This window comes from Candida parapsilosis, contig 005807, assembly GCF_000182765.1.
Source record: "Candida parapsilosis strain CDC317 annotated contig 005807".
NCBI classification, from domain to species: domain Eukaryota; kingdom Fungi; phylum Ascomycota; class Pichiomycetes; order Serinales; family Debaryomycetaceae; genus Lodderomyces; species Lodderomyces parapsilosis.
The window spans coordinates 25,882-41,195 of record NW_023503280.1 but is presented as its reverse complement, the minus strand read 5'-3'; the positions used below and the strand labels follow the sequence as shown (position 1 = coordinate 41,195).

Sequence of the window (15,314 nt, the reverse complement as noted above, 5' to 3'; positions counted from 1 at the left end):
TGCAGTTTTATTATATGTATTTTCTCTTTTCGTCACAAGTTGTAGATATCCCACAACGACTTAATTCTATTAAACCGGACAATATTTTTAATTTTCCGATTTTGCAAACTGTGCAACGTTTTTAATTCCGACTCAATCAAGTATTCCTCTTCATGACCTTCGACATCAACACGTTGACATTTATCCAACAAAATCTTATTCTCTTGCTCAAATTGGGTAATAATATTTATGATTTCGCCCATATCGAAAATCAAACTATTGATCAATTGATCATAACTAGGTTGTTGCTTGTATCGAAACAAGTAAAAAGTCTTTGATGCAGCACGATCAGCACTACGGGGAACTTCTTGAATTTCAACAATGTTGGCTTTAACTAATTGATAGATTTGACTTCTGACAGTTTTCTCCTTGAGTAGTACTGCTTGAGCAATAGATTTCTCGTCGGCTAATCGTAATTGTTTGATGCATCGAAGTACGCGGAATGTGTCATCTTTCATTGTGGCTTTGATTAGGGACTCGTAGTTGAACTGTTTGACGGCTTGTGATAGGTGGCAAAATGAAACTGTATAGCGACCTGGTGATACTTCGATAATGAATTTGGTATAGGTCCCTGATGCAAGTAATTGTAGATGTTGCTGAATAATGGATAATTTTCGATCATCATTGTCATCAGAAGAGTCAAATGTGGATGATGATGTGGCTAAGCTGTGGCCATTTTCTAGTTTCATCTTCTTTGTGGTGGCATCGACCAGGTTATCGTCGTTATCGTCCTCTGGGTATTCTCTCTTGACATTTACTCCCAGAGTGTTGGAAATAATGGAACCATGTAAATCCAAGACCTTGGGTAGGGATCGCAATATATCCTTGGCGGTGAAAATAATCCTTTTCTCAGCAACAAGTCCACTTTCTTGCCCGTTTTTGAAATCATCAACATCTCCAGGACCATTCAACAATCCATCAATTTCAAGAAAAGGATGTGTCAAATCAGGACTATTACTTTCAATTGATTTCAACCCAGCTTGGAAAACCATGGCTGACAAGACACCAATTCTTGACTTGGCTAGATTTGTAAATGCTATTGTGCGTGAATGTTTTTCGAATCGGGCCAAGTTGAAGCAAAGCACCAATTCAGGGTTCAACTTCTTTACTCCATGTTCATGAATGTACAAATCAGCAGTTGGTGGATTTTCAATAAGTTTTAAAATCTTTTCTTTACAAGTGGCGATTATTTCAGCCACTCGTTTGATTTCTGAAGTTGTTGCTGATCGTGGTGTTTTCTTCATTGTGTCTTCAAATAATTGATTCCAAATATCATTCATGTCATGGTTATCAAAATCACGCAACATTTTTAACCACCCTTCATTGAATAATCGAAGGATGATCTTTTCCTTGGCTAAACGTTGTTGTTTATCCTGATCAAATTGCTTAAGGTACTCTTCCAATTTGATATGACCCAATTCCATTACATTTTGCACCACTTCTGCCTCCTCTTCGCCATATTCTTGAGTAATGTGGTTCAATATATCACCACTGTTGATCAATATCTTTAACCCAGTTTCATTGAGCGAGTAATGGGTAGATTTATCCCTGTCCTGCCAGAAATATACACAACCAAGTTGAATTAATGAAACAAGTGCTGACTTGACTGATTTTAATGTAAGTTGGGTACGTTGACTCAATTCTTTAGCGGTTTGACGACCTTGGGCAATTAGCACCGAGATGATTTTTGATGCCACTTCACCTAAATGAGTCAGCGCGACCGATGTGTACAAGTATGATTTGGGGGATTGTGCCCTCACTATATCGAAGTTATCTTTCTCCATGACAGGTTTTTCGTAGACTAGGGCTAGCCCGGGATATGTGATTAGGCTTGTGGTGCTGATGAGTTTTGCATTACATACAAAGGAAAAAAAAAAAAAAAATTTGGTTCTGGTTCATTTACGATGAGGCGAGATGGAGACGCAGTCCGTTCTTTTGTCTTTCTTCCCGCTCTTCGCCCCATCAATGCGGTCCATAAAGCGGTGCGGCTTGTGCAGAAAAAGCTTACGTTGAGAGCTACAACCACTGTAGTGAGCTTACTCTACAAGAGTATGAGGTGGCCAGCACCCAGTCACCGCCAACTAAAGAGGAATAACACCCTGTTCAATACGCTTTTTGCATACAGAGATCATATGATATATTGAGTGATGTTACATCCAACTACTAACTACATACTAAAGGACTATTGTTCTGCTGACTCAGTATTAAGGTTTCCTTTTCTTTTTTTTTTTTTTTGGCATGTTGCAGCGGGGAAAGAAACCGTATATTAAGCGAGTTTACATCAACAGGTGACTCTTTTCTGTAGTGGAGGCTTTAGTGATACCATTAAGTTGGTAGTTCTTGTTGGTCATACTCTTAAAAGTTTTTATATTAGTCATGCTACGGCCACGTGTATGAGTTGATGAGATCGGATCTAAGACAGGTTGGCTCATACTGGAGCTATCAGGAAACTATTTTTATGTATCAGAACATGGGTGACGCTTCTCATTCAAGCATAAACATGTGAAAATAAAGTAGTATGATGTAGTATCCATAGTTTGTATAATGTAGTAATAGTAATGATGTATGTTGTTATCGTAATTATTATTTATATAGTGAGGGTGTGTATCTTATCATTGCCTGAGATAAGAGAAAAAATAAAAAACAATAACAGAGCACAACAATCTAAAGCACACGCACACGCTCACTCACTCCCTAATCTGAGTCATTTTTACAACAACAAGGAGAAGAGAAAGAACCAAACACAACTTTTCCTTACACTTTTTTACAATCACACCACCCCCTTCACCAAGCAACACAATCAACGTACAGAACTTCGTATCTGCTACATCACCAAAATCATCATCACTCAGTGTGTTTCCATCTTAGATTTTGCACACGCATTTTTACACAAGGAGCACGAGTGATACACGTATTTATTCAACGCTTCCCACCTTTCATTCACATAGGCACTTCAATACGGAAGAAGAGGCTTCGGCAAATAGTCTACACTTGAAGAGATATATTTAAGCACAGTTCGGGCCCTTCAGATCTACAAAGCGTGTTGTGTGTGCCCTAAAAAAGCAACAACAGAGATTACATTACTAAACTTTCGCGTCTACGGATCATTTTTCCTTAAACACAGACACATACACACAAATTACAACCACAGTTTTTTCTTTTCTTTTGGCAACAACAAAACCAAACAAATACACCCTACTCAGCATCATTGAGAAACTCTTGGAAAGAAGAGTTTGTCATTTTCAAAATAATAGGAGCGAAACATAGACCATCCAACGCCAATCAAATCCTATAGGGAGAAAAATATTTCCAGTGATTATGCATAGCCTGAGTTCCATATAGAAAGAGTCCAACTTATTCGCCACACCAAATATCCAAAGTTACAAAACACATTACATTATTCACCATGTCAGTTGATTACAATACTCGACCTCAAAGTGACGCTATAGCCAAGAAGCAAACTGCAAAGCTTACCCAAGTATTGATAAATTTCTTTACAAAAGCAGCTCAAGTTATACTAGATTCGAGAGGACTGTTTGAATCGCAATCGTTTAATGAATCGCCATATGGTGACAACATTGACCAACAAAGTCAAAGAATCAACAAATGGTTCAACCTTCATATGCTGTCTTTGTATGGCGCAAGCAAAGAAGATTTAAAGTTGTGGAAAACAGCCGATGTGGTGACAATCCCACCAATGATAATTGAAACGTATCTTGACTTGAGACAATTGCCAGCAAATCAAACATTGGTGCTATTTGATGATCAAAAACACCCTTGGACTGTGGCAAATGCAAACGGCAAAAAGCAGGAAGTTGTTTTAGAGCGTTGGCTCATCGAATTTGACCAAAGAATGCCCAGCCAGACAGCTGATGAGCTACTGACAATCTACAAACAGGCAATCATTTTGTTTAGGACACTATATGGTTACTCTAGGTTAATGCCAGCTTATAAGTTGAAAAAGAGGAACATGAAAAAGTTGTCCTTGGGAAACAAGATCCTCGACGGAAATCAGCCCATAAGTTCCAAGGGAAGAATTGGCTTGTCTAAACCGATTATTGATCTGTCCAATTTACAGCAATCACATACTACGCAAAAAAACTTCACTCCAATCAATACTAGCATGGGTGTGTTGAAAATTTCAATAGCATACAGGAATCATTATGACTTTTGTCTACACGAACACGAGGAGGTACTATCAGCACATTTTGGTAAACGCGATGAGGATGCCAGGAAATTAATGTCTCTTTCACCTTCGTCATCGTTGACCTCATCCAAGGGTAACAGTCCACTGTTTACCAAAGGTGAATCATTGCCAACGAAAGCTATTACAAGGGAACCATACAAAGTTGGGTCACGCGAGATTTCACCGACTCCGGCACCAATCAACGCGGGTGTGCAAACTAGCCAGCCCACCACTGTGCAAAACATTCCCTCCTCATTGGAGAGAAAAGTTTCAATCACCAGCAACAAATCAATATCTAATGCGTCTTTGGCTGCATTTCTAAGAAATCCAAGAAGTAGCACGCCATCCACCAATGCTGTCCCAATTGCTGGTAACAACAACAACAGTAATACGTATGGTACTTCAATTCCCAGATCAGTAAGTTCATCCACTGGTCATGATGATGGGTTGTTTTCCCACCCTGACAGCAGCAACAACACTCCACGATTCTCGTCCTCATTTGGTTCCAGAGCCAGTCGTCGCTTCAGCAACACTAGTATTCGTCAGCATACTCCACTGTCTGATTATTTTGGTCATGGTAATAGTGTTGATGCGGCATTGAGTGGGTTATATATGGATGAAGACATTAATGATTTTGTGCGAATGATTGATAGCAAATCGGACTTGAAATTAGGGAGAAGCAACACAGATGATTCTGTCAAGACAAGACCAATTATTGAGTCAGCTGATAGCAATGATGTGAATATATTGCGTAGATATCAACTGTTGAAGGGTAAACATCAGCAATTGGGTGATAGTGTCAATGCTAGTGTCGTGTTACAATCAAGACAAAGTAGCCGTAAGAGTTCATTAAATTCGCCACCAGGATCATTTGACCAATCCCAATTGATCGTGTCGTCATTGCAATCAAAATTGAGAGAAACGTCACCAACAGCTACCAGTATTGAACCCAACCGGCCGTTGATTGTATCACGCGGGAACTCTTCTAATGCAGCTCATTCCACGATTACAAGCCCTCCAAGGCCGACCAACACCAACACCAACACCAACACCAACACCAACACCAACATTAACGCCAATACTAACGCCAATATTAACACCAACACTAACACAACTGATACAAGCCATCAAGAACGAAAAGCTAGCCAGACAAGATTATCGTCCATCCATTCAGTCCCTTCAAATAGTGTCAGTAGTGGTACACCTGGAAATGCAGCAAGTGTATTACCTTCTATCAAAAGCAAACCAACAACTGTTGTCACAGGATTAGCCACTAGCCCCTCAATTTATGACTACCGATCATCATTCAAGATTGAAGATGCATCTGAGGAAGATGCTGCTTTGAGAAGAAAGGCTAGTAAAAAAGATGATTGTGAGGATGAAGAGGACTTGTTGTTCACCATGAGTGATATGAATTCAAAGTAGGTGATTGTAGAGTCATTTTCCATTGATGTAAATAGAGTGATAGGAAATCGTTGCATAAAGAGGCTACTCTTAAGTCTACCGATGATATAGGTACTATCATTAAGTTATGTATATTAAAGACCCTGAATATAATCGTATTTTTGCGTGTTTTTTTTTTCTTTTTGTGAATACCAAACCTCAAATAAGCTAAGCTCCATCAATTACTCATCGCCATCTTGACCTGGATTACAAGATTTGTAACCCAAAAAGGTGAATAATCTCCAAACACCCCAAGCCAAAACGGCACCCAAGATTGGACCAACCCAGTAAATCCAGTGGTAATTTGGGAATGATCTACTAGCAATACAAGGACCAAATGATCTTGCAGGGTTCAAACCAGCACCAGTGTAGTAGACACAGATTAAATGTCCCAACATCAATGAAACACCAATAACAAATGGAGCCATAAAAGTAGCTCTTGATTTTTCAACAGCCATCATCAATACAGTAAAACACAAGATAAAAGTACCAAAAGCTTCCAAAAACACTCCTCTTGATCTTGAAGCGCCACCACCCAAGGCGTTAGCAAATGCAATATCACCGGGAGTCATTGCTGAAGCAGCACCAGCAGCAGCCATACCAGCAATCATTTGTGCAATCATCATGACAACCCCTCTGATTGGATGAATAGCTTGAGCCAAAACTAAAGTCAATGTAACTGCTGGGTTCAAATTACCACCAAACTCTAAAAAACATAAAAACACCCATCATCACTCCAAACCCAAACCCAAATGAAATCATAATCAATTGCATTGGATCAGATCCACCACCTGGTTGTGGGATGTTTGGATCTTGGTTGGCAATTTGAGCAATAACAAAAGCAACCCATAAAAAGATAAATGTACCGAAAAACTCACCAAGGAAGGCAATTAAATGGTTTTTAAGTGGTGAATTAGTGTATGCTTCTTGGTATTCTGGTTCGTATACTGGACGTTGTTGTTCAATATCGTCAATTGGTGATGTTGCTTCTACAGTCATATTAAAGATGTAATTGTGTTTATATACAGATAGTGGTCAGGGAAGCAGATTTGAAGGTAGCGATTGAAAGTAAGTTGGGGGAATGTTGTAATAGTTAAAAAGAGAAATTGGAGAAACCGTGGAGGAATTGCGCATGCTATTTATAGAGTTTGGGCTTAAGCTCATCTGGGCTTTTCCAAATCGCAAGCTTTATGGTTAAGAGTCAGTGTAGCCATTCTTAATTCTGTTTGTAAATGTACAACGGGGTAAAATAATGTAAGAAGTTACACAAACATGGTAAGTATCAGTAGCAAAAAGACAAAAAAAGAAATTTTCTTTTTTTTTTTTCTCCTGTTCATTGTTGCTTTGGTCTCATTTCAGCGCCAGTGGAAATATGCCCACTGGGGTGGGCGTGACCCCCCTTAGGGAATAAAGGGTGTTTGGAGTCTAGCACTGACTGTTGGGGCAATGCTGTTCCTAAAGTCTCCTTGTGTGCATTGCATGGGGCCCTAAGGGATGTAGCTTTCTTTGCAGCGCTGAGCATCTATAAAATCGAGGCCGAGGAAGTTGAATTGCAGATCTAATTAGAGTCTACTAAAAAAATTCTCAAGAAAACGTTTAAAAATGAGGGGAGAAGGAGAGAGAGCAGAAAGATGAAATTTCCAGCGACAATTAAGCTCTTAAATGGGGACAAAGAAAAAAGAAATTCTTGGTTCATTAGCGTTATGTATGAGTGATATTGTTTATTCAAACTAGGCTTCTATAACTACTTAGTTGTTTTCCAAATGAAACGGATGGTTTTTGATTAAACAATTGCAATTTGAGTATATATAAACCTTATTGTTATGCAGTTTTAAACTGGTACACAAATTGGCAAAGAAAAAGTTTTTTCCTTCATCGTAAACTAAAACTTTACAAGGACAAGGAAGACAAGGAGGAGGAAAAGAGTATTTTACAATAAGAGTCATTCATAACACAATAAGAGAACAGATCCTTCACTCCGTTGTATAGACAACGGAATAGTAACAATTGATATACAAGCCATTTTGAAACTAGTGATCTATTCATCTTTGTATTGTCTTTTTTTCTATTCCCGCCTCACTCGTACTCCCCCTTGTAGGTCGGTTCTAGATTAGCATTTTGTGGTTCACGATGACCCAACGAGTGGATTATTCGGGTGTTTTAACTGGTCACAAATCAATCCTTTTTGATTGAGTAAGCGGATCAGATGGGAGCCATGACGTCCACTTCTCAGAAGGAAGGAATTGGCTATGCCAATCCATCGAAGCCACCGATAGACCAATGTACATATAACATTTTAATAAACCGTACTTATATGCAAGGGGGGCTAAAAGGTATTTTAGAAGCAAAAAAAATATTATTATTTGAGTTTTACATTTCCGAATTGCTATTGCTAAACGGTATGGTCATATGACCTGTGGATGGCTAGTTGGAGGAGAATTAATTGAAAGTGAACAATTCTATTGGTTTGTACCTCCTGAGTCAAATGCCCCCGTACTTCCCGTAATGGTTTTCTTCCTTAACTATTTTACACAGACTGTACTCCTTTGTCAGTGTGATTTAAACTCTATTACATTGTTTTTATTATTGGTAGCTCAACTATAATCTCTTTTAGGAAATACATTGGCATACATATAAGAGCTCATACATACAATAATACTTTCCACTAAAGTTGTTCTATTTTTTTTTGGAACAGTACACAAAACTGTAACCGTGATTCTAGGTTCACTTCTTTACTGGAATGTATACCGCCAGAGCAATGTGCTTTTCGCAACTTGACCCCAATTGATCTCGTACGACAGTAATGTATTGTTTGGTTAGGAATTCTTCCACTTTTTCTCTGGCGTGGCTCGGGACTCACCCTGTATTCCATTCGTGACATGAGATTTTTTTCCTTTTGTGTGCATCACAAATTTCATAATATTCATAACCATACCAATCGTTGAAACAAGGGCATTGAAAAAAAAAAAATTCAAAAGACCTTCGATTCTTGGCTATGTTTTGCATAACAAACAACCGCTTTTTATGTACTGCATTTCGTAAATTTACTGACGTAGAAAGTTAGAGTTGCAGGTAAAAAGTATGGGATTCTGTAACGATTATGTAGTATGACGCTTATATACTGTTTTGTAGCGGGATAGGGTACACTTGTACTAAAATCGCATGCGTCTACAATCCCACTCGGCAGTTCCATTTCTTTCCACAATTACTTTCGTCCTTGCGTAGACCTTAAGCATTTCAGTTCTAGTTTCGGAAATACAAATAAGCGACTCAAACTGGGAAATCTCTTGTGTTACAAACAAGAAGAAAAAGTAAAAAGAAATTCTTAAAGCCGGCTTTCACTTGGTGCAGATGAAATTGTTAGAGCAACAGACGATTCCATGGTACGTTGTATATGCATTTGAAAAAAAAAACTATAGTCTATAGCTAAAAGTGGCGAGCCAGCTGAAACACGATTGCTGAAAGCATGCACCGCCATCGTTGCAAAGCCTCTGCTGTCAAAAGCAGATATTCTCTTTCGAATCGAGATTTCTTAAGCGACTTTGCGTCTCAAGGGTTTCAACAGCACACGTCAAGTTTCTTCTTGATATCTTGAAATTTGCCCGACAAAGTAGCCGCAAATGCAATATTTCTTATTATAGTATTTCTTCAATACCGAATTTTCGATTCAAGTTCAAACGCAAAAAGCCATAACTTGTTGACAGAATTGACCTATTTTTAGAAACCTAGATTTCACACTTTGTATTATCAAGACATGTTAGTGGGGAAACCTTGAAACGTCATCCATGGCAAAGAATAAATGGGAGAGACAAATTTTTCCAAAAGTTCTATAGGCGTAGCTTGCAATTGCATGTTGCTTCCCGTCGATACTTTTGCTTCCACCAACTATTTCACCATGAGGTTATTTATGAGGAGGCTGCTAAAAAGCTTATGTTTGGTCACGTGATTTTTATTGTCGCATATTTTCGACACGACTCTGCATCACATTTTGAAAAATGGTGTGCAAGATGGAGACAAAACATATCAGTAACATCCATCTTTGAAACATTAATTGCATACAAGTCGGTCGTCAGTATAATCAACCTGCACATAATTACGTTGACAATGAGCAATAGACTTTCATCACTTTACCGCACGAAATCCAACGATACAACACACAATGAGCAACAGTCGAATCATTCAGCACTATCCACAACAATCAATAATGGTACACGAACAAATGGCCTTCGCAAGTTGGAATCACACTCCAAGGACCTTTCATTACATGATATAAGCATGAATACGTCTCACTATGATCGAACCCATAGCCACAACTCATTAACAATTTTTAAGCTGCAGGATGCCGATGACGTCGTTGATTGGATTGACAGTATCAAATCACGTTATGAAAACTTGAAATCAAAGCAGCGACAGGAGCTAAGCGAGTTGATACAAAAAAAGCAGGAAGAGGACATGAAAAGAAAATTGAAAGTGGATATGCAACAAAGACATTTTGATGATGATTTTGTCAAGTTGGGCAAATTACTTGCCTATAGGGATGCTGTGGAAAAACGGGAAAGAGAAACTACTTTCGCGCTGCGACATGAAGTTCCAGAGTCTCGGTCTGAAAAATTACAATCTTTTCATCGATCTTCACTCTGGAATCATCAGAGGAACGAAGTTGATTTAAGTGATGACGTTGATATGAAGGAGTCAAACAATGAAACTGTGGAACAAGATGGAGAAGAATATGAACAATCCTCTGAGGATCAAGAGATACAGAAATTAGAAAATTATCCGAGTGGCACTATAGGGCTTGACGAACGTGAAATGATTGAAATCTCGTCTAGTGAAGAATCGGAGGCGGAGATAGTGCATAATATGTATGGCCAATCACTACATCCTTCTCGGAATGAGTATCAGGAAAACTATCGCGGCGCCTCTGGGTCAATTCAAACATCTCAAGAGTTGTATGATTATGGACACTCCAACTTTAGGAGAATAGATCCATACGGCAGTAATTTCGCTAACTCGGATGATGGACAAGAACGATATAGTGCGAGAGAGGAGCATCTGCAAGAGGGATTATACGAGGACGAGCAATACAGCGACGAGGAGGCTTACTCAGAAGAAGAGGAAGGCTATTCGTCGAAAGAATATGACAACGATGATGGGTACAGAGATAATGAGGATTATAGAGAACAATACCAACAGGAGATAGATAGGGGATACGATTACCGAACTGCGAAAGACTATGCTTACTACACCGAAACAAATCACCATCCCCAAGGTTATTTGGATTCGCAAGCAAAAAGAGACGAGTCGCAGGAGTCTAGTTTCGAGCCTGTTGTCGAAGAAATCTCTTCAGAAGAAGCCCAACCTGATTACGAGAATACCTCACCAAACAAGGCTGGGGAGGCGATTGTGCAGCATGTGCAAGACCTAGAAGAAGAGAATGGTGGCAGTTACGAACCCGATGATGATGATGAATTCAAATCTATGATTCAAGTTGATGACTATCAACATGATTCTCGAATGGAGGTGGCTCAAGTTGATCTGCTGGGTGAAAGTAGTGTCGATTCAGAGATCGAGTCAGTGGAATACACGGAATACGCATCGACCGAAGCGAGCTATTCAAGACAACATTCTGTTCCTATCTCAATTGGTGCTAGATCAACCTCATCCTGCTCGCAGTCTGAGCTGGAAAACATGCCTTCAAATTTTGATTCACAAGCAGAAGCATTCGCGGATGAGGAGAATGAAGAAGATGACGACAATGACGAAAAATCACGTGTTTCTGCAAGCACATACAGTACATTAGTGGCTTTTGCTTCAAGGGCTCTAAGTGATAGATCATCGCGCAGCTTCAAGGAATCTCATGCACAATCGGGGTACATGGCTGATGCCGAATACACTGATAACAACCTCGCAAAAGCTTCAAAGGAGGATGAAATCGATTCTGATGCAACCTCGAAAGATAAAGATTTCCGAACCGAAGAGATGGCCCCTGTTCCGGATCCATTTTACGCGCAAGAATTGAACGAACACCGAATGAAAGTCAATGATTTGGATGAAAACAGATCCGAAGGTTCTTTAGCTGACGAGAGTCAATTTGAATCACATAAAAGTGATTTCCATGTTGACAGACGAGAGGAACCTGATAATGTTGCCGACACTAACGCACAAAAAGAGATTGTTGTTCTGCAATCTCATAATGGAGAGGTACCTCAAACTGTGTCAGCTCAAACGGAAATGGCTGAAGCTCGAATCGGTGAAGTTGATGACAAAGCCGCATACCTGAGTGATGAGAATCCTCCAGCGCCGATATTCAAATCAATTGAAGAAGAAGAAGATCCTGAAACTGTGTTGCAAAATCTAAAGGAGGCCGAAAAAAAATACAACATAAAGATTGATGCAGTTGAGGATCTTGAGAGGAGTATAAAGTCGTTCTCGGAACCACCTGATGAGAGCAACCCAAAACGCAAAGAGCTCAAACTGGGCGCTTATATGTTAGATGATTTGAATAAACAACTGGCACAAACTCAAGGTCCAAATGAAGTGAGACGAATCCCTGTGCCTGTGTTGGAAAGAATTGATGCTGACGTTAGCGAAACATCTGCGTCATTTGACGGTAATTCTAGTGCCATAGAACTGGACCAAATGGAAGTAGATGATGATCGAGATGAAATCGAGGTGGACAATATGGAGGTTGAATCTGCGGAACAAGTTCATAACAAGTCCTCTGAATATTTTAGCGGCAACATAAAACCTCACGAGAGTAGTGTTCGATCAGTTGTTGGTGTTTCTGAAAAGGAGTTTGACGGGGATAGAGGACAATTAGACGACTTCATGGAAGAATCACGCACATCTGGACAAGGTAGAGAAGAAACGTCTCTACTAAACCCAAATAACTCTTCCCATACAGCAACCGAGCATATTGTTTCTGAAGAACCTGAGTTACAGGATATTGACACGCCGATACTTGACACTGTACATGAATCAAGTTTTATGACCAACGACAATGAACCTACAACGGCATTGGATGAAGATGAGGGGGTATTTGGTGGAGACGAGCTCAACAGAGATGAGTTTGAGAAAGAGGAATCTCATAACGACATTCCAATAGTGGAGACAACAAGCTCCGACGTATCCGACCTGGCTGGGCTTGCTAATGAAAATGATGAGGTCATTAGCATCAGCAGTGGTCCTGATAGTGAATACGAGGAAGTTACCGTGACAAGCACTGGCTCTGATGTGCAAGAAGGTGAAGTCAACGTAATTAGTACTGATAGTAATAGCGACGAAGAGGACCTTACTGTCATTCATATTAATTCAAGTGATGAGGAGAAAGGCGAAGAAGTGAGAAACACAGATGAAAATGAGATCATTTATGAGTCTGCTAGCTCGGGACAGCATATAGAGGATCCAAGCACAAAGGAAACTACCACCACCACCAACGTACAGCTTGAAACAGGTTCATTACGTCATAGTGAAACTGACGAAGTAGTATCGACTAGTAATGCTCTTATTGAGTCCAGTGAAAACGAGGAAACAGAGCTTCAACAACGTCATTACGAGTTTGAGTCAACCAATAGAGATGCTTACAGCGATCTCGTTCAAGACGTTTTAGATCTAGCTCATCAATTAGCTGAAAACGGGGATCATGAAGATGGTATTCAAAATGAATCGTTTTCTGTGCTGGCTACACCGAATGATCTGCGTGTTAAGAGCGCAAGAGAAGGCTACTCGCGTGGAGTGCTGAAGAAAGAAATCTCGCATGCATCAGCTGAGACCAAACTTAGTCCTTCAGAGATCCGCAAGAGATTACTTTCGATTTTCCCCAATATTGGGCCATTAACAAGTCTGGTTAGTGCGACTCATACAGAAGTACCTGAACCAGTAATCCGGGACTCGTCGATGACTCATGATGATGAAGGAGATCATGGAGCCAGATCTACTGAAGTCTCAGTGGGAGAGAAAGCCCAAGGGGAAGAGTCTCGCGTGGAATCTTCGGATTCCGACCAACACCAAAATCTGCGTATTGCAGTCGTTGATAATCAATTGCTCCCGACAGCCACTACCGAAGGCGTGGAGCGTTTCTTGCAAGATGTATATCGCGGGGAATATTCTCGTATAAGACATTTGTTTGAGGAGGCTCCCTACTATGAAAGCGCCCATCGAGACCAAACAGAGATGGTGGAAGGGGAAATTAAAGACAATCCAAGCCAAGATGTAGCTGAAAAAGAGCTCCTTCCTGGATATAGTCTGAACGATGGCTTTATTAACGATGCTTCCAATGTTGATGAAACTGATGAGGAACTAGTTCACGAGGATGACTCATACAATGAGGAGCGGGACAGTGAATATCCACCCAATGACAAAAACGTTAAAGGAGTATTACAAGCAGCTAGCGGATTTTTCGAAGAGATGGACACAGGTGAGGCTTCAGCGCTGCAAAGTGATGAAGAAACTAGCCAAGGTGTTGAAACCATCAAATCTTTGGCCAATGCTGTTTCTGATTTTGTTGAAATGGTTGATGAAGGTGGGTCAGACTCGCATGACAGTGATAGCATCGATGAAGTTGGCAATGAGAACGAGAGCACATCTTCTTTCAGAAGCGAGCAAAACAATATAGCTGAAGCGGCAACCCAATTTGTTGAACAAATGGATGAAGGTGAAACTTTGGAAGAAGCAAGCGCATTGGGTGAGGAGAAACATGGTACTGTCTCGGACAAGAGAACCCCCAATGCCGTTAAGTTTGCCGATTTTGCTTCTAAGAGATTGCATTCATTTGCGGAGGTAGTTGAAAGCCTTCACAGTTCAGTTGAACTGCATGGACTGTCAGAGAATGAAGACGATGGAGAATTGATTACAAGTATCAATGTCGAAATTTCACACGTACGTCCTTCAACAAGAAGAAGGAAAAGGAGAAAGAGTATAAGGCATCGTTTGCAAGCCAATAGACCCTCTCTGGTGTTGCCTATAGTGGAGCCAGAGATTGCAGTGTTACCTGTGCCTGTGTCTGTGCCTGTGCCTGTGTCTGTGTCTGTGCCTGTGCCTGTGTCTGTGCCTGTGCCTTTGCCCGTGCCCACGCCACCATTGGAGCCAGTTGTCGAGAAAGACATAATTGAAGAGGAATCTACCTTCGATTCAAGATACAGTAGCCCAAGCATGGAGAGTAAAAGTGAGTTACCCGATGCATATCAAGATGTGGTGAAACATGGGGTTGATGTCAATGATGCCAATTCCGTGGTTACCTCCGCCCACGTAAGTGAACTACCAGACGAGCCAACAACTGGTCACGTCTCAGATGAAATACAAGCGACATTGGAGACTATCACTCGTATGGACACCACACAACCATCACTTGAGTTTACGGAAATCACTGCCCTGCCAATACATCGACGCAACCCATCAAAACGAAAGGCACGTTCACGGAGGCGGAGAATACTAGGTTTGGACTTGAGTGAAATCGAGCGGTTCGAGCCTATGAACGTTTTTGAGGAACAACATGTTAATGAAACTGGGGAGAACGAGTCAGACTCTAGGGGCAGGAAAAGAGTGGCATCAAATGATTTGTTGCGTCAATCATCGTTTACCACTATGGATCATCCTGCGTCTCGTACAAGATCAAAGTCGCCTTTGAAAAAAAAACGAAAAAATTGAA

The 15,314-nt window shown here is 40.4% G+C and overlaps 4 protein-coding genes across 4 annotated transcripts; 2 read left to right on the top strand and 2 right to left on the bottom strand. All coding sequences in view use genetic code 12, as the record gives it.

Annotated features, from left to right (window-relative positions):
- Positions 1-32: 32 nt before the first annotated feature.
- CPAR2_800170 (DNA-directed RNA polymerase III subunit) lies at positions 33-1,823 on the bottom strand (the record flags this gene model as incomplete). Its single annotated transcript, XM_036807843.1, has 1 exon — positions 33-1,823. One exon carries the CDS (start codon positions 1,821-1,823, stop codon positions 33-35), a length of 1,791 nt encoding a protein of 596 aa, XP_036664640.1.
- Positions 1,824-3,445: 1,622 nt separating this feature from the next.
- CPAR2_800160 (serine/threonine protein kinase regulatory subunit) lies at positions 3,446-5,650 on the top strand (the record flags this gene model as incomplete). The annotated part of the gene is made up of 1 exon (XM_036807842.1): positions 3,446-5,650. The coding sequence occupies one exon, from the start codon at positions 3,446-3,448 to the stop codon at positions 5,648-5,650; it is 2,205 nt and encodes a 734-aa protein (XP_036664639.1).
- Positions 5,651-5,850: 200 nt separating this feature from the next.
- Positions 5,851-6,294, bottom strand: AQY1 (Aqy1p; the record flags this gene model as incomplete). The annotated part of the gene is made up of 1 exon (XM_036807841.1): positions 5,851-6,294. The coding sequence occupies one exon, from the start codon at positions 6,292-6,294 to the stop codon at positions 5,851-5,853; it is 444 nt and encodes a 147-aa protein (XP_036664638.1).
- Positions 6,295-9,772: 3,478 nt separating this feature from the next.
- CPAR2_800140 (uncharacterized protein) lies at positions 9,773-15,313 on the top strand (the record flags this gene model as incomplete). Its single annotated transcript, XM_036807840.1, has 1 exon — positions 9,773-15,313. The coding sequence occupies one exon, from the start codon at positions 9,773-9,775 to the stop codon at positions 15,311-15,313; it is 5,541 nt and encodes a 1,846-aa protein (XP_036664637.1).
- Position 15,314: the final 1 nt, after the last annotated feature.